Source organism: Pagrus major, chromosome 1 (genome assembly GCF_040436345.1).
Source record: "Pagrus major chromosome 1, Pma_NU_1.0".
Lineage (NCBI taxonomy): Eukaryota > Metazoa > Chordata > Actinopteri > Spariformes > Sparidae > Pagrus > Pagrus major.
In genome coordinates, this window is record NC_133215.1 from 27,826,002 (window position 1) to 27,852,619 (window position 26,618).

The 26,618-nt window shown below is 41.6% G+C and overlaps 1 protein-coding gene across 1 annotated transcript; it reads left to right on the forward strand.

The window, feature by feature from the left end:
- The first annotated feature begins 641 nt into the window (after positions 1–641).
- Positions 642–26,254, forward strand: nomo (nodal modulator). The gene is given in 48 exon segments (XM_073473202.1): positions 642–824; positions 2,756–3,029; positions 3,172–3,320; positions 3,460–3,615; positions 3,694–3,779; positions 3,872–4,017; positions 4,096–4,243; positions 5,228–5,410; positions 5,538–5,683; positions 5,954–6,068; positions 6,609–6,706; positions 7,534–7,717; positions 7,809–7,939; positions 8,161–8,316; positions 8,410–8,488; positions 8,611–8,808; positions 9,930–9,986; positions 9,988–10,158; positions 10,761–10,850; positions 10,936–10,981; positions 11,099–11,199; positions 11,510–11,616; positions 11,720–11,792; positions 13,297–13,449; positions 13,642–13,779; positions 14,735–14,824; positions 14,957–15,062; positions 15,156–15,306; positions 15,423–15,600; positions 15,968–16,109; positions 16,199–16,330; positions 17,007–17,143; positions 17,254–17,341; positions 17,543–17,606; positions 17,693–17,788; positions 17,890–18,111; positions 18,552–18,634; positions 18,772–18,931; positions 19,933–20,059; positions 20,947–21,060; positions 21,238–21,365; positions 21,455–21,596; positions 21,737–21,820; positions 23,551–23,661; positions 23,775–23,876; positions 24,036–24,155; positions 24,296–24,388; positions 24,687–26,254. Coding segments are annotated over 48 exon segments (6,003 nt in total). The 5' UTR covers positions 642–808; the 3' UTR covers positions 24,819–26,254.
- The last annotated feature ends 364 nt before the right edge of the window (positions 26,255–26,618 follow it).

Below are 26,618 nucleotides of genomic sequence, written 5' to 3' on the forward strand. Positions count from 1 at the left end.
TCATACACCTGGAGGTTACCTCAGCCTGTAAACAGTTGCACAATGTCTTCTTTGGACAGGGAGGGAAAATAACTAATGATGTCATCAGGGTTATCTCAGCATGAGACTTCAAATTTACACCAGACAGCAATAAACATGGAGTGGGCGTGGAGTTTACCAGGCAGGAGAAGTCTGACAAGAGATGGTACTGAGATGGACTTTGGGAAATGTAGGATTCAGTGTTTTTGGAGTTGTTTGACCCATTCAGCAACCAAAACTATGCTGCATACATTTTGACTGCTCATCATTTAATGTGACTTGTTTATATTTGGCGGACCCTGCCACCTTTCTAGCTTCAAACAGTGTTCTGGGACCTTATTTTCCTCTGAGAACAGCTTGTTTATTCAAATGCATCATTTGTTTATATGTTTACCTCACTGATATTGTAAACATTACAATTCTGAGTTGGAGTTTTTTTCTCAAAAACTACACAGTGCCCCTTTAAAATGAATATATATATTTAATATGACAAAATGAAAAAGGTACAGTAAATGATATAAATTGATACAATGTTACATAACTGAAATATGCATGTTGTGTGAGTGGAACAGGAAACGTGGATGACAGCAGGATGACACAGTGAGGTGCAGCAGGTCGGAGCTGCTCTCTCTTGGACCTGGATCATCCAGGAAGTTGTTGTTCTCTGGGAAAAGCTGTGTTGTCTTCCTGGCGGCGGACACCGTCAACTCCCTGTGGACCAAGTTCATTTTTTAGCTTTTAGTCATTTTAGCCAATACATAGTGTTTGTCATCTGTCAGAAGAGGGAACCATGGAGGTGGACTCAGGTAAACTGTCCTCACTAACTGCGACATGTTCGTTAGAAGTTACTTCAGCTTTAGCTAACCAGCTAGTAATGCTAACCTCAAACTTCTATCAAACAGTCGCTAACAACGGGCTAACAGCTAAGACCTGCTGGTTAGCTATTTGATAAGAAAGGTTGTGTGGAAGAGCTCAAGTTACAGAGTTTAAAGAGTTGTTTGTCCAGTGTTTTTTAACGTATCGAAACTCCTCTGTTGGCACTTTCCCGTGCTGAGTCCGCTTCTTGGTTAGCCATTGTCTGGTGGTGCTGTGTGCAAATACAACAGGAGACACAGTGATAGTCTCTGTCAGTGTTGGTGCTGTGTTAGAAACACATGTTAACTGTCATAAGCTACACTTTGTCTTACTGTTGGAGCATTTTAACACATGTAAGCTTCACTGTACTGTAGGTGAGACATACTGTGCTGCTATACTGAAGGATGGATGTGATGATGGCTGCCAGACTAGTAATTAATCAAAAACATCTCTTTCCATATAGTTTCTGAATATATTAGAGAGTGTGGAATAATCAAAGGAAACTAATTACATCTTAAAAAGTTCATGATTCACTTAATTGTGGACCCTTTGTCATTTCCAGACAATCTATTATTCTATTTACAAGAATAAATAAACTTCAGGTATTTATTTTTCCCAGCATTAATTACACTGACTCACACAAATATATTTAGGCCCTCAAGATATTAAAATTCTCAAACTGATATCAAACCACCTTCTTAACAACTTGTCTTCAGACAATGAACAGAATGCAATGATTTGCAAAAACCTTCTTAACCTAAAGACAAATGAATACAGTACAAAGACGAGATATTAAATGTTCAGATTAATGAAATGTATTCATTCTGGATTTGATGCCTGCAACACATCCCCAGAAAGTTGGGACAGTAGCATGTTCACCACTGTGTGTCATCACCTTACCTTTAACAGCACAGTGGACACCAATTGTAGTTTTAAAAATGATGCATCCCAACATTTTCTGGGATTGGGGTTGTAACATATGTTTGTATTCTTCACTAACTTCACTCATACAAATTTTCTGACAGTCAAAGATGAAATAAAATGTCCTTTCAAGGAATGGAATTAAATATTGATATTTGCAAAAGATGGGGAATCATTTTTAACATGAATTATGAAAAGACATATCCTGATTTGAATAAAAGAAGTCTTGTCCTGTTCAGCTGTCTGTCACAAACAAATAATCTGTTACTAGCCTACATATAAACTTTAGTCCAGTGGTGAGAGATTATAATGTTTTACTTCCTCTCAGTTTTAACCATTTAGTAACTGTTAGAAATGAAAAGTTGCAAAGCCTCAGTCCAACATTATCAAACACATCATCTATTACTTCTCCAGCTAACGATTGTTTTCATTGTTGATTAATCTGTCGATTACAGTCTCAGTCAATCAGTAAGTTGTTTGGTGTAAAGGAGACTGATAACCGATATCTGGAACCAATATAAATTTGCAATAATAATGTTAAAAATTTAGAATAACCAGCGATGGAATGTAATTAAGTACATCATACTCATGTACTGAACTTTGAGGTACTGTACTTACTAAAGTAAACAGTATACTAAGATAGTATTTCGATTCCTGCTACTTTATACTTCATTTCCTCTACATTTGTTTGATAGCTTAAGTTACTGGTTGTAATTGGTCAGGCTGATAATCAGTCTCTCCCTAATATTCAGTTTACTGTCATAGAGGAGTGAGGAACCAGAAAATACTCACATTTAAGACATCAGAGAATTTAGCATTTTTTTCTTAAGAAAATGACTCAGACCGATTAATCTATCATCAAAATAGTTGGGGATTAATTAAATACTTGACAGCTAATCGATTTATCATCGCAGCTCTAAACTCTGTACGATCTAATCCAATTTATTTATCTCTCTTGAAGTCTTCTTCACTGATCGGAGTGGAAGAGTCACCAGTAACCCCCTGTTGGACCAGCTTCCCAGCTACCAGTCCCTGCTGTACCGCAGGAAGTCGTCGGCCGCTGGCACCAAGCGAAGAAACAGCTCTAGAGCGCGACTCGGCTCCTCCGGCAGTGGGAAATGGGCCGTGAGCACCGTGAGCACCGTCGGCAAGCAGGAGGAGAAACAGAAGACTCAGGCGGAGCAGAGACCCATCCGGGAACTAGCCAGGCCCATGGCTGAGAAACGCGTATTCAAGTAGGAAACACATTATCAAAGCATTCTTACCAGCTTCTTGAAAAGAGAAGTTTAAACATCTGTTCCAATATGTTGATTAATGAATTCATTGTTCAAAGGGTGTCCTATGACTCTCAACAAAAAAATGTGTCTGACTTGTTAGCACACAGCGCTTGGCGGAGGCTCGAGATCTCAGCAGTTGGAGCCAGTTGAGGCAAAGCACCCGCAGGCTTCTGAGGAGGCTGAAGGAGGACGGCCAAGAGTGGCTGAGCTCCCTGAAGCTTTGGAGGGGAGACATCCATCTGATAGAGGGTGAGAGATGAAAACTGCTTACTCCTCATCCTCATCCTCAGAGACAGTTATTGATTTCTCTTCAGGATATGGCCAACATGAGTAAATAGACAGAAAGTTTACAGATCGCTGTTCATCTCGTCTCCGTTACATTCACCAGGGATGTTCGGCACCGGGATCCTGTCCTACTTCTCCTTCCTGCGCTTCCTGGTCATGCTCAACTTGATCATCTTTCTGCTCATGTTCGGCTTCGTCATGTTACCCATCATCGTAGCTCACCACACTTCAGGGAACATCACCTACAACCCGCACGATGGTGAGAGGATGGTGTTTGGTTCAACCCAGTGAGCATAAAATGTTCTGGAGCTTAGACTTTTCCATCTTTTCACTACAGGAAGTGTGTGCAGTTTGTATCCAAGCAGTGCCCGTCGAGGTCTGGTCATCTTTCATGAGCACATTACAGATCTGCTGTCTGGTGGAGTAAGTCGTTGGACATTAAATGATCTCTGGAAGAAAAAAGAAAAAATTTACATTTTGGTTTCCTAACTCACCTTTTTCTGCTCAATTTTTAGGGCTTTCTGGAACAGACTTATCTCTTCTACGGCTACTACAAGGTGGACAAAATACACTTTCCAAAGATGACCTATAATTTGCCGCTGGCCTACCTGCTAGTCACTATAGCCTACCTGTTCCTCAGTCTCATCTGGATTGTAAAAAGGTACAGATAGGGCTCCAAACTAAATGAACTTAAATTAATTGATGGATCAGTTTCTGACTTTTTCAACTTTTCTTTAAGGTCTGCCACAGGGTTCAAACGTAACCTGGTCCAGGATGAGGATCGCTTTCAGAGCTTTTGCAACAAGATTTTTGCCGGCTGGGACTTCTGCATCACCAACGAGAACGCTGCGAAGCTGAAGAGAAGCAGTTTGCTCTATGAGCTCAGGGTAAGTTGAATGTTTTCGCCCAACATGACGTTTTATTGAAGAGAATTCAACAGGAGCAGTAAAATAAGATATCAGTGGCTGTGTTTACATTCTCAGAGATCCCAAAACAAACTTGTAACTTGTAGTTTGAAACTGGTCTTTGGTGGCTGTGCTGAAAGGGGAATTTTTATGGTACAAAACATTTTGGAATTGGTCCAGTTGGTCGCATCTGCTGGCAGCCACGAATTTATGACCTGCTTGTTTTTGCCACTGATAGACTGTTTGTCTAAGTGTCTGACAACATAATGGAAAGGATCCCTACAGAGATAAAAGAGTAAAAGCCTTTTTGTCTTTTATTTCGCTCTAGCTCTCGCCAAATCCACCGGACTCCATTTACAGAAACAGTAATAATCATTGTAAAACCAAGTCATTCAGACTCGACAGAACTCACCAAAACCGTCTTGGCTTGTCATTTCACTGATCCAACAACTCTGGTTTGATATGAAACGTCTTAAAGTATCTGATATTAAATGTACGTAACTTTCAAAAGTACAAGTCAAAGTAAAACATACATGTGTTTACGTTTAATCTTAATGTGATGCTTTGGCTCTGCTGTAGCATGCAATCTGCAGAGTAACTAAAGTTATCAAATGTAGTGGAGTAAAAAGCACAATATTTGCCAACATAGTGGCTGTTTCTGTTTAAACTGAAAGGAATATACGCAAAAGTCTATCTCTGTAGGGATACTTTCCATAATAGGTTCAGACACTTAGAATATATGGGCCAGAATTCCTCTTCAACCTGTGTGTAACTACTATGTCTACCTCTCACTGTCTCCAGGATGTTTTTTTTTTTCAGGAGCCTTTCAAAAAACTATTCTCAGCCATGTAGACTGATGTCAAATATTTCATTAATAAATCATTTGGTTGTTGCAAATGTTTGATCTCCGTATCCATCAAATGTTTGCCTGCCTCGTTCTAAAATGACATGTTGTGACATCCCCAGACGGATTTGGAGGAGGAGAGGATCAAACAGAAAATAGCAGATCGCACCCGCAAAGAGAAGTGTCGGATTTACGTCATCCGCTTCATCCTCAACCTGTTTGTCATCGGCGTTCTGGCTAGTTGCTTCTACAGCATTTATGTCGCCACCATCTTCTCCCAGAAAGCCCAGATGAATAATGTTAAGGTAATGACATTATTCAGATCTGGTCTTTTTATTAGCATCCGAGAAACTGCTTGTCATGACTAGAAGCTCCATTCAGACTAAAAACCTGTCCAGATTATCACATTTTCAGTGATATGTTTGGTTGCAGGTGAATTTTATCGTGGATCTCGTCAATGAGTATCTACCCTCCATTGTTATTACTATGGCCAACTTCATCACCCCCCTCCTCTTCTCCGTCATCATCAATTATGAGGACTACTCGCCCGCCTTTGAGATCCGCTTCACTCTCATGAGGTACAATGAACTTTCACTCACTGACCACAGTAACTTGAAAAGTGATTGCATTAGGAGACGACTACTATCAGGTAAAATGGCATGTTTGCCAGTAAAAGAGGATGTATTACATAAAATCGTTACAAGGAAAAAACATACAAAGCATAGGAAAGAAAAATGGATATAGTTAGTAACACTTAATGGCTGAATTGCTGTCTTTAAAAACATGAACTCGATGACTTTCTCTTTTTCTTTCTTCCTCCTTTTCCTTCCTCCTTCATGTGTTCACAGGTGTGTCTTCATGCGGTTGACCAGTATTGGGGTTTTGCTCTTCTCTCTCTGGTCTCAGATCACTAAATGTAAAGAGGAGCCCTGCGTCTGTGGCTATAACCATTTGCTTTACTCTGTAAGTCTTTTTCCTGTAATCCAACATTATATACAATTTATTTCTTGTGATGACGCACAGGTGACGACATCAAACCTACTTTTAGCTGTGTGTCAATATGCATACCTGTAGCTCAATGTTATTTTTCTGCACCTACCTAAGGCCCTGTCTACAAATTCACAGGTATTTCTTAAAACAAAGCTTCTTCCATACCTTGTGCTATGTTTCTGTAGCCGGAAAAGTTTTTTATTTTTTGGTCCCCAAAAATATAGATGTGGACAAGGCTGAAGGGGTTGTTAAGATATTAAAATGTTCATATATATAATGTTAATCAATGAATTTGATCTTGATAAAAATGCCTCTCAGTTGTAAGTGAGCTCTACATTTCTTCAGTCCTGTATACCTGATTTAGGCTTTCATATTACAGTATATAAGTGAATTAACACATGATGGAACTGATCCTGGGAAGCGTCTCAGAAATACTTGCCTCCAGTTTTATGGTGATATATTGTACGTGCATTTTATTTGTGTCTCTGTCTGCCTCGTTGTTGTTGTCCACAGTGCTGGGAGACCCGTGTGGGTCAGGAGATGTACAAACTCACCATCTTTGACTTCATCATCATTGTCGCAGTCACCATCTTTGTGGAGTTTCCCAGAAAGTAAGAAAAAATGCTTAATCTCAAACCAGCCTTTAAATCTTCTTCTAGTTCAATGTTATCATCTTAATGCACTTCAGGATGTATATTAGAGGTGGGATAAAATACAAATACAGCAACATATCATATCTGTTCCTCTTGTGATTTAATTATTGATACACTGGCGCCAAATATCGATATTTTTATTAAAACATACAGGCGCTCTAAACACAGTTTGACCTACCAGAGTCTCTACTTCACGACTTCATGTGGTGTAAACATCTGTAAACTCTACTTACACAGATTGAAAAGAATTCAACGAGTCATAGTTGTACCCTTCCTTCAAAACATTTAAACTCCATAACTGTCCTGCTTTCTGGCGGATCAGGCTTTTTGCCTGTTAATGGCTGTTTTACATTGAAATGATTGGACGCACGAACATGGAAAAGTGGCAGTTAGTACGTGTGTTTAAGAGGCACTAAACTGAGGCTTTATGCACTTTTTTTTACACATTGCTTCCTCTCAGTTCATGTCAAATTCTGTGAAACTGACACCACAATGCAGTGAATGGATACATAATTCCTGCACTTTGCTTTTTTAGGGGTATTTTGTATTCTATCGATGCCTTTATAACCTTTATAAATGTATTCTGTCTCTGTATGACCAGTGAATTATTTACAGGACTTTCTGAAAGCCTTGTTCAAGTATAATATGTGTTTTTAATCTGTCATCCAGATCCATTTTCTTGCCTTTCCTCCGGCAGTTGTAAATTCTAATAGGTGTAAATTTGTCTCATCCTTTGTTTTTGAGTCATTTCTAACGGTGTCCTCGTGTTGCCTCGCTCTCCTCAGGCTGATAGTGATGTACTGTGACTGTGGCCTGGCTAAGTGGTGGGGCCAGCAGGAGTTTGCTATTCCTCAAAACGTGCTGGAGATCGTGTACGGTCAGACCATCTGCTGGATCGGCACGTTCTACAGCCCGTTGCTGCCCGCCATCTGCACCATTAAATACTTCTTTATCTTCTATATCAAAAAGGTGATTGTTTTGTTCTGACATGTTTTTCAAACATGGCTCAAAGTCAGAGAAGGTTTCTGTTGTTCTACTCCTTTCTGGTTTTTGTTCGTAGGTCTCGCTGGTAAACAACTGCCGTCCTGCCACACGTCCGTTCCGAGCCTCCAGCTCCAACTTCTTCTTCCTGGGCGTGCTGCTGATAGGCCTGGCCCTGGCCTGCCTGCCAGTCATTGTTAGCGTAGCACAGTAAGTAATGTTGATTTAGTCTATTAGCTAATATCACATGCTTCTCTGCAGCTTTAGTAGAACCATGTGTGTTTTATTGACAAGAGAGTTCAATATTTGTCTTGAACTGTATCGTAAAATATAAATGGAGACAGGATATTTGTCATTTTTGACTGCTCATTGCCACTGCCTGCATGTTTCTTTTGGCATATATACTCATTCACGCATCCCTTGTCGCACAGAATAAACTGCTCCCAGGCCTGTGGACCATTTGTTAATTACAACACCTCCTGGGAGGTGGTGCCAACTTCAGTATCCCAGCTACCAAACGGAGTCCAAAATCTGCTGTATGGCCTCTCATCAGAGGCCTTCGCTGTCTCCTTCTTTGTTGTCACATGGTACGTGTTTCTGTCTGCTGTCCAGCCTTGATGATCAGTACAAAACTGATGTTTTAACTCTTGGTAACAATTAGTCTTTTCTCCTTCCTGCAGTTTGGCCATGTTTTATGTGATCGCACTAGCTGGAGCTCACAAGAGAGTTATTAACCAACTAAGGGAGCAGCTAGTCATGGTAGGTTGACTTAAATCTGTTTTACGATCTATTCAATCTCTTTTCTTGATCATATATTGAACACGCTTGATCGTCATTTGAGTTACCAAAATTGGGATCTACTATCTACTATCTATTCCCAGGAGGGCCGTGACAAGCGTTTCCTGATCCAAAAGCTGTGCCAGGCCCAGAAGTACTCAGCGATCAAATCCCCAGGGTCCAGATCACAGCCCCGCAGCAGCAGGAGCAGCAGGAGCAGCCCCAGCTACCACACAAGCTTCGCCAACAACTTCACTGAAAGCGTGTTCCTGGCACACCCGACTCCCGACTCCTCCACACATGTGTGAGGCAAAGGACTGAAATCATAGAGACAAGACTGGAATAGAAAACTGTAGCTTCTTAGTTCATATCTTCAATGTTCTTTTTTATTGTACAAACACTACAACTTGGGAGTTTCTGTGGGCCTGCTTTCATTAATGTGTGTTGTCTCCTCAGTGTTCTTGTTTGTTGACAATCTGGTTATTATAAAATTATTAAGACGCCACAATGCTCAAGTATTCTTAAACCAAAACAGTTGTTGCTGGCCAGATGTTTTTGTGTGTTTCTTTACTGTCATTTTTCCTTCTGAGAAGGACTTGAATTGCTCTAACCACTGGAGTTTGAAAAACCTTTCTGAATTTGATGCACTTTATACGTATTAACACTAGTGTTTTCTTACTTTTTATAACTTTTGTGTTAACAGAACAGTGTGTTCATTGTGCATCTTGTGTGTTTTTACATCTGTCATGTATCATTATTAAAACACTGAGGTTGTGTAATAATGCAGAAAACTAATACATGTCAAAATACTAACTGTAACTGTTCTTTTCAACATTATTGTGATGTTATTTGTTTTTTTTAAAGATTTTATTTAGACTTTTTCAATATATACAGTCTACATCATGTACACTTCTTGCATCAACAGAACAAAGACACACATTCAACATAAGGAAAGCATAAAGTTTCTTAAATACAATTGATGAAAACAGAGTAATCCAACTTTGCTTATACCTCACTGTATCTTGTATTATGTCTTGAAATATTGAAATTAATGGGTTAAAATCTGTCCAACACCTCCTCTGAGTGCCCCAGCCAGTAAGGTATTTGCTTTAATCTTAGATGTAGAATATTTATATAATAACTAATATAATTTGTTGGGAGTTTTAGTACTACAAAAATGTTTTAGTCCGATTTGGGAGGAAATGCTGTTTTACTTTATTATGACGCCTTTTTTTATGTGACTGCCTTCAATGTTAAACTCTTGACATGGAATATAAATATCGAAATTTGTCAAATAAACATGACTTTTTTGTATTATTTTTCTTTCCCTTTCTCCAATTTTCTCTCTCCACTCTCACAAACTCCTGCCCCCTCCGGCCCAGCAGGGGTCGCTGCTCCGGACTCTCCGCTCGCTCGGTGACAGCAGCTCAGCTGCTACGGAACCGGAGGCAGCGTGCTGTTGCTCGGCTCAACGAGAGATCAGACAGTCAGCCAAAATGTTGAGAATAACGATCCGGGCAGACTTCGGAGCCCTTTGGGTTTTATTCTGTATCACCTATTCTCAGTTCTTGACCGTCTCCTCTGATGACATAGTGGTGGCATGCGGGGGATTTGTGAAATCCGACGTGGAAATCAACTACTCTCTGATCGAGGTGAGAGTGCAAACGTCCCGGCTAGCTAGCTCGAAGCTAGCTAACAGCTAGCTGGTTTATCGTAGTAAGCTAGGTTAAAGGTTAGCTAGGTGGAGACTGGAGGTTTGGTTGAATGACAGGTTGAATGAAATAAGCACAAGAAATATCAACTTAAACTCAACATGCTCTCTATGGTGCTTCCAAATATAAAGTAGAGCAATAAATGTAGTTTTGTGATACTTTAGCAATCTGCTAAATTGCTATTTCTTGTGTTTTGCACGCAGTCATTGTTGGCCGTTAAATGACATTAGCGTTAATATAACTTCATTTGTGTTACACGTGGCTGCTAACTGTTAAACCCAAAACCTGTCTGTTCACGAGGAGGACGATAAATGTGAGCCATCAGTCCTAATCCCTGCTCATTCGCAGGCTCCAGTGGATTAGCCATTTGGCTAATTGGCGAAATTAAGTAAATCCCAGGTAGAGTGGTCTGTGTGTTGATGACAGGTGATACACATGACTCCATCTTAGTATTTAAAACAACAAGAGACTGCTCCCCTGACACATCAGTGCAAGTTTAATAATGTAATGACTGTATACTGATCAGTTTCTGTCATTCACAGATTAAACTGTACACCAAACAAGGATCCTTGAAATATCAAACTGATTGTGCTCCAATCAATGGCTACTTCATGATCCCTCTCTATGACAAGGTTTGAGATTCTTTCTTTTAAGTACTATTCACTCTTTTACTCACGGATGGTGATTGTAATGTATTAACTTGCCTTTTTTACACAGGGAGACTTTGTTTTGAAGATTGAGCCTCCTCTTGGGTGGAGCTTTGGTAAGATCATATACCAGCTGGATTCATCATCATCATCATCATTATTATTAATGCCGGCTGTTCTCACATTCTTGCCTCTATGTCTACGACTAATACATTTTTTCCTTTAACTCTCAGAGCCGACCAGTGTCGACCTCCATGTGGATGGAGTGAGTGACATCTGTACGAAAGAAGAAGACATCAACTTTGTTTTCACAGGCTTTTCAGTCTCGGGAACGGTGAGAGTTGTTAAACATTTCCTGCCCCTCATCTTGTCATGTCACTTCAGCTTAAAATTCCTACACAGATTTAAATGTATTGCAGTTTTATACATGTTGAAAAAAGTGCTTAGGTGTACAGCAGAGTGAGGTGCAGCTCCACACACTAGTATTAGTGCTTCTGCGTGCGTGGATGACTTTCCAGTTCTTATCTGTGCACCAAACACCAGAAAAAACAATTTGATATCTTTTTCGCCCCCTCTGTAAGCTTGTTCTTGGAAAGGTATCAGTCTAGGATTTAACTCACGTCTCTGATTATGTAATTGTTCAGGTTCTGAGTAAAGGCCATCTCCTGGGCCCGGCCGGAGTAGAAGTCAAACTCAGCCAAGTGGGAACAGAAGAGAAACTCCAGAGTGTCGTCACACAGCCTGGAGGAAAGTAAGTGGCTCACGCCTGTCTGTTGGTTAGAGTTTTACGCAGGTGTTTCTGCAGTAAATGCGTGTCTTAAATTCTATTTCCTTTTCTTGTCTATTTAACACAGGTATACCTTTTTGAAAGTACTCCCTGGAAACTATGACATCACGGCTTCCCATCCCTCCTGGACTCTGGAGCAGGTTGGTACCTCGCTTCAGTTTTCGTCAGGCTATGTCAGCAGACTGTGTAGAAACATGAATACAGCGTGTATGTAGGGTTTGAACGGTACAAAACCATCTCTGAAAATATCACGTTGTTATTATTCTCAGTTACAATGTACACGGTATGTTAACCGTACATTTTCTTACCATGGTATACCTTGAAACTGGTATACATCGCTGCAACACTTTATAATGTGCCTATTTTTCTGTTATTAAGCAACATTTGGATTTAGATGTCCTTTTTGATGCTGCTTTGTCATTTCCTGAAAATCGAAAGACCAAATTTTATCTGTGGGACTGAGCTTTGTAGTGATGATCTAGTGAACTTCCCTCAAAGATGCATTATGTAAGAATTGGCCTGTCCAACCCTAACACCAAACAAATAAGGGGCAGCATATCACAAGAGTAACTGCTTACTGCCGCTAACTGTAGCTGCTGCAAGTAAACCATGCAACTAGAGCTTTGGTGTGGGAACGCACAGCAGCAGGGAAGTGTTGGTGTTTACACCACAAGAACAGGAGCTTTGCACCAGGAACGGCCAGGGGGAGCGGGTTAGCATGCTAACGTTAGTGGATATCTCATCAAAATTGTTCTTTTTTCAAATTCTGTTAATAATTTTTAGTAATATTTAAAAATGTTTTCATCTAAAATTCTTACATATAAGTTTTCATATTGCCACATATGGGGAAACACACAGTGTGTTCAGATAACCATAAATCTATTGGCTGATAAAAGTCGGCCGACCGATGCATTGGTCCAGCTCTAATTGTAAGAGAGGGTTAAGATCATTAAGATTTTTTCCCGTTCATTTCTTGGAGTCATTATATGAGCTACATTATAAGACACTTCAGCGCTGTCTTCAACATTAAGCCCAGCTGACTGCTTCTTGATCAAGAGCAAATCACTTTGCAAGACATTGTTATCATTGTCAAGTCTTAATGTCTTAGAGTCTCCTACACACAGTTAGGTTGGTGATCTATTCATAGATTTTAGATTATAATGTCACATGCAGACCTGAGAACAAATGATATGTATACACTAAATCACACACAGACACTGTTATGAAACAAAAAATAGATGAACCTCCTCATGATGATTTAAAAAGATGGATTAAGGCACTTGAGGCAGATCAGCAGGTTTGTAACTAATGATTTCTAGCAGCAGTCAGATTAGCCCTGTGTTAGACATCATTTTCTAACCCATACGGCATTAACACACTGCTGGGCACCACAGAGTGGCAGTGCTCCATCTGAGTAGTGTCATTAATACAATGAAGAATGAGTCGTCTCAGAGGTCTTTTTAATTCTTTATCCCCACTGAGTATAGGAAATTATTCATCCTCTTGCTCAGCTGATAAGGTTCCCTGTCAGGTTAGCAGGTTTCATAACTAATGATCTCCAGCAGTAATCACATTGCTCCTGACAGGGCCATTATTCCGACCCTCACTGTAACTTACGTGGTGACCTTTACCGTCTTCCTATAGAGCACCACCTCAGTGCACGTCTCCAATGCCAATGCCCCGGCCGCCGACCATCTGGTAGTTGGAGGCTACGACGTCTCGGGGGAGGTCCGCAGTGATGGAGAGCCCATGAAAGAGGTCACCTTCCTGCTGTACTCAGCCACAGTCAGGAGAGAGGTAAACCAACATTATTTTACATTTTTAGAAACGGCGAGGAGTGGAACGACATCGTGATTTCACTGGGCTGCAGTATTTGATGAAAATCATTATATCATTCCTGCAGTATTTCTAGAATATCTTGGTATTTTGTTTGGATAATAACCACAAACTAAAAGTTACATTCTGCCACATTCGTTGGTGCGTTTTCAGGACGTCAGTGGCTGCAACATGTCCCCAGTGGAGGGAGCAGATCCTGGAGACAGCTCCCTGATCTACATGTGCAGCGCTCTATCCAGAGAGGACGGGACCTTCGTCTTCCCCTCACTGGCCAGCGGCGAGTACACTGTGGTAAGCTTTCTGTATAAACCAGAAGAAGGCTGTCCTCATTTCTAATCTCGCATAAAATTTTAGATTATAGTCGTGGTCGATTTCAGGACACCTGCGGTTTCCATGGTGACGGCAAGTGTGGTCTAATACTACAGCAAACACTCCTTGAGCAGCTGCCTTGTCTGAAATGCAGCAGAGGAGGATCTGGTGTGTCTGTCAGCAGGTCACTCAGACAGAAACGCTGCTTTTTCCTGTGACATCTTCACAAAAGAAGAAGCCACCCAGAGTTTCACCAGTTTGAAGCTTTTATTTAACTTCTCTTATTCGGTGTGAAGACGGTGAACAGTAAACAAGGAGACTGGTATCAGTGCTGTAACATTTCACTGGATTACATGCACACCTCACCTTTTTGTTTATTTGCAGATATTTCTTTATTGAGTTTTCACAAGAGTATATCCTCCGATGGATGCAAAACAGTTTAACATCCTATTTCTTTAATTGTTTATATAACAGGGACGGTGAACATTATATACATAAGAATTACTGTAAATCACCAGAGTTAACCAAGAGATCCGTAGACTCTGGACAGATGTTACAAAATCACCCTTAAAACAGAATAAAAGATTAAAATTACGAAGATATCCAACCTAACCTTGTTGAAGAACTGTATTACATCATGTTCTAACCACAACAGCAGAATGGATTTCTTACATGTCACCCGTCTCATGCTTACACAGGCTATTTGAATCCGGCACGGGAATGGCGGACTCCGCCGCCATCGCTAAAAACGACTAAATAGAGAGATATTAACCAAATACAAATACATCGAAGGGATATTGCAAAATATGCAGACCATGAATAATATCAAGATTTGGGTTTGATTTCATGACATTGTTACTTTAACCTGCACACTGCATTGAAAATGACCGCCTCTCTCTCATGTAAATATCTGGATTTCTGCTTCCACTTCATCCAGGTGCCGTTCTACAGAGGAGAGAGGATCACGTTTGATGTCGCTCCCTCGAGGATGAACTTCAAGGTGGAACACAACAGTTTGAAACTAGAGGTAAAGAGTCAAATAATGTCAGTTTTTCCCATGTTAGTCTTACTATGATGTCTTTGTTTTGCAAATATAATTACATTTGTTCATGGTATCACAATGTGACATGTGACGCTGTTTCTATTGCTTTGCATGTAGCCCATCTTCCGCGTCATGGGCTTCTCTGTGACGGGTAGAGTTCTCAACAGTGTCGGTGGGGAGGGCGTCCCCGATGCCACAGTGTCCCTCAACAACCAGATCAAAGGTAACCAGAGTAGAAGAGACACAATCCAAACATCGGTTGTCATTGTTTACACGTTTTCACACGGTGGCTCACTTTGCTATTCTGTCTTCACAGTCCTCAGCAAGGAGGACGGTTCTTTCCGGTTGGAGAACATGACGGCTGGCACCTACACCATCCGCGTCAACAAGGAGCTCATGTTCTTTGAGCCAATCACAGTGAAGATCGCTCCCAACACACCCCAACTCCCTGACATCATCACAGCCGGGTTCGTCCGGCCTGTCCGCTTTTTTGTGGAACAGGCTTCAGTGCTCTCAGCTTGGCTTTTGATATCACCACATCTCTGACTAGCTTGATCTAACTTCTAATGTCGGTCCCTCACAGGTTCAGCGTGTGTGGCCAGATCTCCATCAGCCGCCTGCCAGAGGGCATGAAGCAGCAGGGCCGCTACAAGGTCACTCTGACACAGCAGGACCAAGACAAGACCTCCAGCAAGACCATCGACTCCGATCCTCAGGGGGCCTTCTGCTTTCAGGCCAAACCTGGTGACTACAGTGTTCATGTGAGTCTCATTTTACTAAAATCTCTCAAAACCAACACTTTTTGGCCCTCAGTTTCACTCACTAATTAAAGGAGCACTATGTAGTTTTGGGGAAGACTCTTTGTTTACTATCATACATGACAAAGAAAAGCAGCACATTCTTACATTTAAGAAGCTGGAACCAGCAAATATTTGACATTTTTGCTTGAGAAATGACTGAAACTTTAATCATTTATCAAAATATTTAGCGATTCATCATTCAGAGACAGCCCAGAATAAATCAGTACTCTTTTACTAATAGGCTTTGAGATGTATTGCCAGATATACAATTGATTTCAGTGCTTATATAGTCGTGTGATTTAAAACTTTGCTTTGGCCATGTGTCCAGGTGTCTCTCCCCGAGGCGGAGGTGAAAGCCGGCCTGGCCTTGCAGCCTCAGGCCCTGCAGGTCTCCCTTGTGGACCAGCCCCTCACAGATTTACTCTTCACCCAATTCATGGCTTCTGTCTCCGGAAAAGTCTACTGCTTGGGTAATTTACACTTAATTTGTTTCCACAACACTACATCCTTGTTCGTATTTTAACATGAACTGACCTTGTGTCCTCTGGTCGACCTCTAGCATCATGCGATGACCTGTCGGTAACCCTGCAGCCAGTGAGTCGTCAGGGAGAGAGGAGGGCGGTGGCTCTGTCCGGCAGCAGTGACACGCTCAGCTTCTCCTTTGACAATGTTTTACCTGGGAAATACAAAGGTCAGGAACACCTTCCATTCATAATAATAGTAATAATGATAAGTGTCATATTTATTCTTTTATTCCTTGTAATTTTTATATTAACTCAGTGTTGATCGGAGCTGTTGCAAATGAAAAACGTTTGCAGTTTGCAGCACAAACGCAAAGTCAGCGTGCAACTTTTGACTGGCCGGCCGCAAGCCAGCTGTCGTATATAAACTGATTCCTCCGTCACATTTATATATTTACTCAGAAACCGCACTAATTATTCTCTAACATTTGTGGGGAAATCAATTAGTAATTACCAGCTTTCGATCATAATTGGTATTTAGCAGCAGCTTTCAGGAAGCACACTATATTCAGCCAGTGTTTCAGCACCTTCTGGTGCTGCATCCATCTCACTCACTGTTCAATACACACAATCTGTTTTGTGTGCCTGCGAGCTGTCTGCACACACAGCGTCTTTGAGGCGTGTTTACTCAGCTCGCAGTGTCGCCAGGCCCGAGCAGTGCGAGAAGTTTACTTTCTAAAGCGTTTCTGTAAAGATAAGAGAATGATCAGATCTTGTTTGTGAAGGCTTCGACCTTGGCTGGTGTGATAGATTAAAGCCTTTCGACAAACATTCACATCTTTGTTTCTCTGTTAATTTTACTCTATTTGTTTATTATTTGCTCTCCTCTGTCTTTACACATCTCAGTGAGTATTTCTCACGAGGAGTGGTGCTGGAAGCATAAGTCCGTGGAAGTGGAGGTTCTGGACTCCGACGCCTTGGGGGTGGAGTTCAGACAGATCGGCTACATCCTCCGCTGCTCCCTCTCGCATGCGATTACCTTGGTCAGTAATCAGTTACTCTACAGCAGCCTCGCCTGCTGCTTGTTGTAGCAGATGGTGGCACGTCCACAAATTATTTTACTAATTCCAACTAAACACATTTTTCATTGCAGGAGTTCTTCCAAGACGGCAGCAAACCCGAGAACGTTGGCGTGTACAATCTCTCCAAGGGAGTGAACCGCTTCTGCCTCTCTAAGCCAGGTGAAGTTCATCCTCCTGACCTCTCATTAGCTAAACATAGCATGAATTAGCATATCTAAAAAAGAAAAAAAATATCAATGTACCAACTGTTCCCTTGTGCATAGTTAGAGTGCAGTGTTTTGAACCAAAGGGTCTGTGTCAGACTTGCCTAAATATAAAACTGGAACAGAGTAATTAATCATGCTACAATGGTTTGTCCAGGTGTTTACAAAGTCACCCCTCGCTCCTGCCACCAGTTTGAGCAGGAGTTCTACACCTACGACACGTAAGTAATGAAAAGCTGTGTCCGTTTTTGTGTTCTGCCTCTTATACAGTTCAGCCGAATGACCGTTGTTAACTTACACCCAACAGCTCGGCCCCCAGCATCCTCACCCTCACCGCAGTGCGGCATCACATGACCGGGCTCATCACCACCGACAAGATCCTGGACGTCACCGTTACCATCAAGTAATGAAGACTCTGCGCCTTCTGTGCTCATTCTTCAGTGACCCAGTGTGCTAATGTAAGCTTAAATGTGTTTTTTTGGACCCCTCCCTCCCCTCGGTCAGATCATCCATCGAGAGCGAGCCGGCGCTGGTGCTGGGCCCCCTGCGGAGCCTGGAGGAGCAGAGGCAGGAGCAGCAGCTGCAGGAGATTCTGCTGCGCCGTCAGGAACGAGAGCGCCGCGCTGCTGAAGAGGACGGAGGAGCCCGGGATGATAGCCCTCCTATCCAAGAGAGAGCTGACGAGCTGACGGGACCCTTCCACTATGAGTTCTCCTACTGGGCCAGGTCAGTGCCACTGACATTTCACTACATTACTTAAATCATCAAGTGCAATGAGCATGAACTAAGTAAGTATTGGATCGTGTACATACTAGTGCTCAATGTCTTCCAGCATTTGGATGAGCTGTTGGTTTTGGAGGAAATGCACCTTGTTTAGTTTAAGTAAACTTCCCTGTTACAGTTTTATCTCCACAGGCTCATAACTGTTGCCTTTTATTGAGGAACTATATATTCTCTAACTCTGTTGCTCGTCTTGTGCTGATGGATCTCCAACAACTCTCTGGAATGAACTCTCTGGAACCCCAAATAACTCCCCTCACTTTGCAGCTTTATTTTTAGCGTCTGGTTGACATCCACTATTAATAATCATCAAGTCTAACAGTCTTGTTTAGTCCTGAGCCCATGTGACGATGCAGTGAGTCAGTATATTCTGTGTGACTGTACAGGGCTGGAGAGAAGATCACAGTGACGCCCTCCTCCAAGGAACTGCTGTTCTACCCTCCAGAGGTAGAAGCCACGATCACTGGAGGTAAGTTTCTCCACACATACTGCCATCTAACGATTATAGCTGCTTTTTAAGTATTTCATTCTGTGCAAAAGTGGATGGCAGAAAGCTTATATTTGGACAAACAACAGCGAGCTAAAGTTGTCGCACTGCGTCGACAGAGTCGTGTCCAGGTCGGCTGGTGGACATCGCAGGGCGTGCAGGTCTCTTCCTGGAGGGCAAGGTGTCACCAGAGCTACAGGGTGTGGAGATCTCCATCACGGAAAGAGGAGCTGCTGCACCGCTCATCAGTGTGGCCACTAATGAGATGGGAGCATACAGGTAGGAGAGCCCAGCACCTTACATGAGGATGAGAACAAAGTGCATCTAAACTAGATTGCAACACAAGGAGCTGAAAATGGCCTCAATAACAAGGGACCAGTCTATAAACACATTTTAACCCAAACAGCAGTGTGTTGGTTCTAGTTAAATCTCTGGCAATAATGTAATTTTCTCTTCAAGCCCAAAGAGCAGAGAGTGCTGGTCAGCCAAACAGACAATTAAATTACAATCTGTGCGTGAGAGACCAAACCAGTTTGTGCAGTCTGTTTGAAAGGACTTTAGGGTAAACGCTGTCAAAAAGGCTGACAGCTCTGAGCTCATGAAGTGCTGCATCTGTGCCGTCCGTGCCATGAAAACCATATTGAGATTTTTGACTGACCACTGGGGAAGAACAATCGAGCCTTAACAAACAGGGCCAAACAGATGTTGTTTTACATGCAGATGAGCAGCTTGGTGAGAGTAGTTTTTAGCCACACAGACATTGTGTGAATTTTTAGATTCAGTGTGACTTCCACTTTCTGAGGACATCAGTCTTTGATGTCCATCACAAGTAAACATCAGTAAATCTGCTTAGAAATCACAGGAAAGAAGAGGCTATCTCTAAATCCAGAACTTGCCTGAGAATCCTTACGTTTTTTAAGTTTTCTTCCGTATCAAAGTAATCCAGTAAAAGCTGTCTCTGCAGATATGTGTAAGTGGCAAAGAGGAAGTGCTAATATGTTAATTGGCTTAGTTTTAATGGTGGCACATCATAACTCATTTAATCCATTGCAACATTACATACTTCCTGTTCCTATCCAATTAATGTGTAATAATAATAGTATTTTCTCTTCTTTAATTATTAGGGATTTAATAATTAAGATTAATTTTTGATTGACATTGGTCCTATCATCATTATCATGTGTGTGTCATTTTGTGTTGTATGCAGGCTGGTATTACATACTGTATTATCCTGCAGACATGCACTCCTAAACACCTTCTTGCTGCTCTCTTTCTGTCAGTGTGGGTCCACTCCACAGCGACCGGCAGTATGACATCAGCGCCAGTAAAGAAGGCTTCGTCCTGAGTCCGGTGGAGGGAACCCAGGGAGACTTCAAAGCGTTCGCTCTGGCTGGTGTCACCTTCAAGGTACATGTGACCGGCCTAACTTGCATACATCCCAGTAATCACCAGCCACTCGTACATTTGCTGTTATTATGATATGTTACTGTTTAGCTGACGCTTTGATCCAGAGTGTCTTCTCATCATCGCTCTTTGTTCACATTTCACTGATGATGCGTATTAAATGGAATATGAAATGACATGAAGTGTTGTTAGTTCTGCTGTATGTTTTCACTAAATATAATTAAAAGAAACGATCTTGGATGATAGTTGAATCAGTTTTCTGCTCGGCTGTGTGTTTCGCCTTTGTACTGCCTTTGTTTAAAAAAGGTCTGAAATTATCTCCAGTGACAGTGAGATCCTGACACAAATGATCAGTGTTAGTTTCCCGATTAGGCTGTGTGATAAATTGCTTTTAAAATCTTTTGTACGAAGTCGGAATACAGAGTTTTGTGTCCTTTTTTTATCCTCCCTGAAACAGAACATTGGAGATGCTAAACTCGACTGTCAGCCTGATTATATCCACAATTTCACAATATGAGCCGTGACTTTCAAGGTTTTTTTGTGTTAGTCTGGCATCTTGACAGCGAGCATTTAGTCTGCTGAGGCGCAGCACTTTTTATTATTTTTTTTAGTTGTGTCGTTTTATTTTTGAATACTTTTGCACAATCCAATTCCAGTTTCTGAATAGTTTTAAGAATTAAAAGTTAACCTGCATTGTTATGCTATTATAAGTGGAATTAAATGTTTTTGAAAGGACAATAATATTGTTTTTCTGGCACAATATCATCCAACAAAAGTAGTTACTGTGGCAGGCCTACATGAAGTCCTCACAGACGTTTGATTTAGAAATAAATGAGTTATTGACATGATCTATAATCTGTTCTCTCCCTCTCTTTCCTACTGTGCTGTAGATCAAATCAGAGGATGGTCACCCCCTGTCAGGTGTGCTCCTGTCTCTAAGTGGAGGACAGTTTCGCTCCAACCTGCTGACCCAGGACACCGGCCTGCTCACCTTCAACAACCTGGTAGGGATCCAGATATCCATCCATTTGCTTTCACCGTCGTAATGTCCCTCCTGTGATGTAAGACATCAGTCAGCTGTGAATATGATTGTAGGGATGCTTTGACTGGTGTTGTGCTCGAGCTAATGTGTGTATTTTTCTGCTTTCCATTTGACATAATCACTGTTTTTCTCTCCTCAGAGTCCCGGTCAGTACTACTTCAAGCCCATGATGAAGGAGTTCCGCTTCGAGCCAGCGTCTCAGATGATCACAGTGGAGGAGGGTCAAAACCTCAGCATTGATATAACCGGCATCAAGACTGCTTACAGGTATTTAAAAAGAAATGTACAGCATGTTTTACAGTGTAGCTCCACTTGAGTCTTATCAGTGTCGTTGTCTTGTTTGCTGTCTTCCCCAGCTGCTACGGAGCGGTGCAGTCTCTGAGTGGGGACGCAGAGAGGGACGTGGCCGTGGAGGCGGTGGGACAGGGAGAGTGTAGCATCTACAGCGAGGACACCGTCACTGATGAGGAGGGTCGCTTCAGACTCAGGGGTCTGCTGGTGAGTACACTAGGAACAGACTCACTGTCTCAGATCACTAGGAAAAGTCACAACCCTCAAATGCTAAACTCGTTCTTTATCTTCTAAGCTTTTCTACTGTACACCTTATATGACTTAATCGATGTATTGTTTCTTTGCAGCCTGGTTGCAAATATCTCATTCAGCTGCGAGCTGAAGGCAACGACCACATAGAGAGGGCCTTACCACAACACAGAGCTATAGAGGTAAGAAGCAAGGTTATTTAAGGTCAACAAGGCTTCACAGAGCTGAATGATGTGCACAGTAAACAGTCATTCAACAAAGCTTGAAGAATTCATGCATCATTTTTTAAAGAATTAAAATATTAAAGGAATCGTTTAATTTAACAAAGTGTCAGATAAGCATGAGTCAGTTTTACACTATTCTAACTCAGAACTCATAACATTAACACATCTCTACCATCTCGTGCATGTGTTCTTCTTTCCTGTCAATATCTGATGCCTACATTATCCAAAATGCAACTGCAGGCAATATAGGGGTAGATGCGGCCTTGTTATGCTAATAGCAGCTAATGTAGCCTCAAGCAGAGATGAGGAGTGGGCTATAGAGGTCTGGTGAGCTCACTTCTTTCTTAGTGGAGATTCAGACCCTAAACAGCTGGCTGGCTGGGTGTTGTTTAAGTTAATGGTAGGACATGAAACGTGATCCAAGAAGTCCAGATGTGGAAACAGATGTGTGTGTTTAAAGGCTTACCAGACACCAAGACACTGCAAAAAGGATACCGACATACAGGATTTTACAGCTCACGAGTGATGATGCTGCGTTGTGTTACGGCAAAAATTGAGCTTGGTTCAAACTTCTTAACGGGCGACCCAGCATTGTTTGTTTTGCTACATTAGCATCAACAGACTGGTCTCAGTGAAATGAATGAGAGAGAGAGCTACATTTAAAGGTGATATTTGTAAGAATGTAGTACAGTTTTGACATTACGTCCAAGGCGTCTATGTATTGTGTTGCAGAGGTATCTGCTGAAATTAGCATGCTAATCAGATAGCCCTGAGCCTGAAGACCTCTTTCTCCCAGTGGTTCATAGCTCCTGTGCTAGCTGGATAAAGTCCCCCAGTAGTCCATCTAGCTGCACAGCTAACTGAGCTAAGAAGCTAACAGGAGCTATAGTCATGGGTGTATAAACAGCATACAGTTAGCAGCAGTTAGCAGTTACTCTGGTGATAAACTGCCCCTATTTGTTAGTATGAATTCAACACGAGACTGATTCTTACATGTTGCACCTTATTTTTTAATTTTCAAACTTGTAGCTTCAGCCCAAACTGATGCTGACTCGAGTGACATCACTTGAAAACATTTATCAGATGTCATACAGCTCCCTCTGTAGTCACAAAATGCTTTACACAACTTTTCCTGGCATACAGTCTGCAGCAGAACTCACCAGGAGCTGTAAACAGACCTTGATGTGTTAAATTGGTGGAGTTCCCCTTCAAGCAGAGCAAATTGCTACATATGTTTATTTAGTCTTCCAGTTGTGCAGGTTTATTACATTTTGCCAAACAGTAACACATTTTCAATGTCATAGTGTTCTCAAAGGTTTCCTGTAAGCCGTGCACTGAAAACTAGATAGGAGGGTGTGGAAAACTATTGTAATTGAATTGTTAAAATAACTGTGGGAACCCTGTGATTATGACTTATCAGCAGCCTTATCACATGGCTCCTTTCTATACACAGAACAAAAGCAGCGATAATCCCATTGCAAGTTTAAACCTCTCTGTTCATAATTTTAGCTCGTCTGAAAAGTGCAGGGCCCCTAATCTCTCTGGCAGGGCAGGAAATGCCTTAATTCCACTTAATTCTCTGTTATTATCACACCGTGTGACTTGTACAAAAGCTTTATACACCGTTCACATTTTCTTCAAGAGTCCTTGGTTATATCTGTACATTAAGCTCCTGTGCTCCTTCTCAGGTGGGCAACACTGATATCGACGGGGTCAACATCATCGCCTTCAGGCAAATTAATCAGTTTGACCTCAGTGGAAACGTCCACACGTCTCCTGAACATCTCCCCACACTATCGGTAGGACTGCTTGGCTTATATTATCTCTGCACTTTGGTCCATTTTATTGAACTTAGATGCATTTCAGTTAACTACAGTTTTAATTAAACTTCTACTACTTTTTATTTGGCCAGGTGAAGCTTTACAAGAGTGACAATCTGGACAACCCAATCAACAGTGTCTCTCTGGGACAGTCACTCTTCTTCCACTTCCCTCCTCTGGACAGAGATGGAGAGGTACCCACTTGTAATCCTGCCCTCAGAGGATATTATTGGGTCCAGACTGTGGAAAGAATAGTCCAAAAACCAGAAATCGTACATTATTCATTGGCTAAAAGTCTCCCTAATGTTGACACACTTGTATATTTCACTGTCACCTTTCTCTTCCTGCTCCAGAGCTACGTGCTGATGCTTTACTCCACGTTGTCGCGCTCGCAGTACGACTTCACTCTGCCTCAGGTCACCTTCACCTCCAGTGGCTACCACAAGCACATCACACTCACCTTCAACCCCACTGTAAGATACACAATATTTTTTCCTGACTTATATGAGGCATAATGTGGCTGGTTTTGTATTGATTAGCCTATTCTCTTGGAGTTGTCTCATCTCAGTGTGTGTATGTGTGTGTGTGTTTAATGTGTGTGTATTTCTTACAGCGTAAAGTGCCTGACCAGGATGTTGCCCAGGGCTCCTACATAGCTCTGCCCCTCACTCTGCTGCTCCTGTTAGCTGCGTACAACCACGAGAAGGTACATAACCACATTTTTAAAGAGCTTTTCTTGCTCGACTATTAAATTCGGAATCTGTTTAGTTGGAATAAACCTCACAGGAATTTGGCCTTATCACGCCCGAGCCTGAAATTTGGAATGACATCAAGAAGAACGTTCTACTTCCTGCAGTTTTCATGTTGTATAATCAGTACTTATCCATGTATTAATTCCTGGTAATCACATTTTTTTTTTCAGGGGTTTTCTTGATATTTCAGGTTGGAAACTGTTAATCCAAACAAGCATTTGTTTAATACCTTTTTATGGACCTGTTTTGCAGGTAATCCCCCTCCTGTTACAGCTGGTGAATCGTATCCAGGGAGTGAGGAGCATGGCCCAGGCCAGCGGGGACAGCGCCGCTCTGGACGAAGCCAAACGTCAGGCCAAGAGACAGAAGGCCAGGCGTACATGAGGACACAACCACGGCTCACCTCAGACCACATCAGTGTGTGACGAGTACTGCACTTGCGCCCCTGGTTACAGCCTCAGAATAGAGTATAAGATAAACCTCCTAACATTTGGAGCGGCTGTTAATCGCGGGCACTTGTGAACTATTTAGCTCACTGAGATGTGATTTGGCCCAGAGTGAAGCCCAACAAGAACCACTCGGTGCGCATTACCACCACCTCATCATCAGCCATTCAGATTCACTGGACTGATAGCTGACATTTTACAGGTTGTTTTCTTCTGTTATTATTTTTTTTTTCCAGAACACTCATTGTCTAAGAAAATTGTTAATATTTGTGATAGAATATGAGCCATTTTTATACCTTTGTAATTTATCTAGGTCAACTCAAATCTTCTGCGTGTGTTTTGAAAGCACTTGAATGCGTTTGATCAGTCCAGAGGTAGTTTAGGACCATCGGGCACCATGGATTAAACATGTGTCGCACCTACTAGCATTGGGGTTAATTCAGATAATACACAAAGGGGATTTTTTTTTGTCATAGACTAGAATTCAATAAGATCTAATCATGACTACCAATTCTAAATTAAGGACTTGACTTCAGGATATTAAAGATGTATACTTTCTTAGGGTTCGGACGAGAGTCGCAGGGTTTTGAGCTTGTGAAATGATTGTCAGAAATTGGTTTGAAAGCGTGTGGTTGTATATAACCCTTGTAAACCTGTCAGGAAAGACTTTGTGAGTCTGTAGAAGGGATCTGTGGTTGTAGAGAAATTTGAGGATGTCTAAATGATATTTGTTTTCACCATAGATTTTACACAGCAGCTCTAAGAAAAACCATAGCTCAGCACAGATTCAAAGCAGAAAACTGTGTGAAACTCACATCTGTACACACTAAACTGTCTTCTGCTCCAAATCTGAACCCGAACATTCACAAAAGCTAACATAGTTAGCTTATTCAGACTCTCTGAACTACAAATCTTTTCTTAAGATCCACATAACATTTTAACAGGTCTACAAAAGATGATTAAAAAATTAACTTTGAACTTTTTTAAAACTTCATTTTACAAGCTCAAACGCTTTTTGACCCTTATTTGACGCCGTAGGTTCGATATTAAAGCTGCACTATGTAGTTTTAGAAAAGAAATTCGGAAGCTAAGGAAAATAAGAGGATAATAACGAAAGGTGGCAGGGTCCGCCAAATATAAACAAAGTAAAACAGTATGAAATCATGTTGTCCTTTAAGGTCAGTTTTTTTGTTTGTTTGTTTTCTCTTCTGATTAAAACATCTTCCCAAAAACTACATAGTGCACCTTTAAACTGACTCGGCCCCAAACTGAATCGAGTCCCATAACGCCGTCACAAATGGGGGTTTAATTCTGTAACCGCTATGATTGAGCGACAGCCAAAGACAAGCTAATAAAAGCTTTGTACCATTGTCAGCCATGTCACTTAAGATGCAAAACACCCACGAGTTACTGTAATGCACTCCACTTCTGATGGTGTTTTATAAACTGTTAAGTGTGATGCTAGGTTGACTGTATGTCAGGTTCTCCATCAGCTCAGGAAAGTGGTGGTTTATAGGATGCTGGAAATTTGGGTTTAAATACAGTGTGAAGAGATTTTTTTGTTTTGGTGGGAGGAGGGCTGGGGGAGCTATAGGGGGATAACTAATAGTTGATTAATTTATTAACATATTGCTAATCAGATGTGAATGATAACCTTGTTTGTATTCTGGGAAACGTCTTTCAGAAGTGTGCTTGTTGTTTGGATGGTGTTCTGTCAGATGAAGTGTGCGACAAGCTC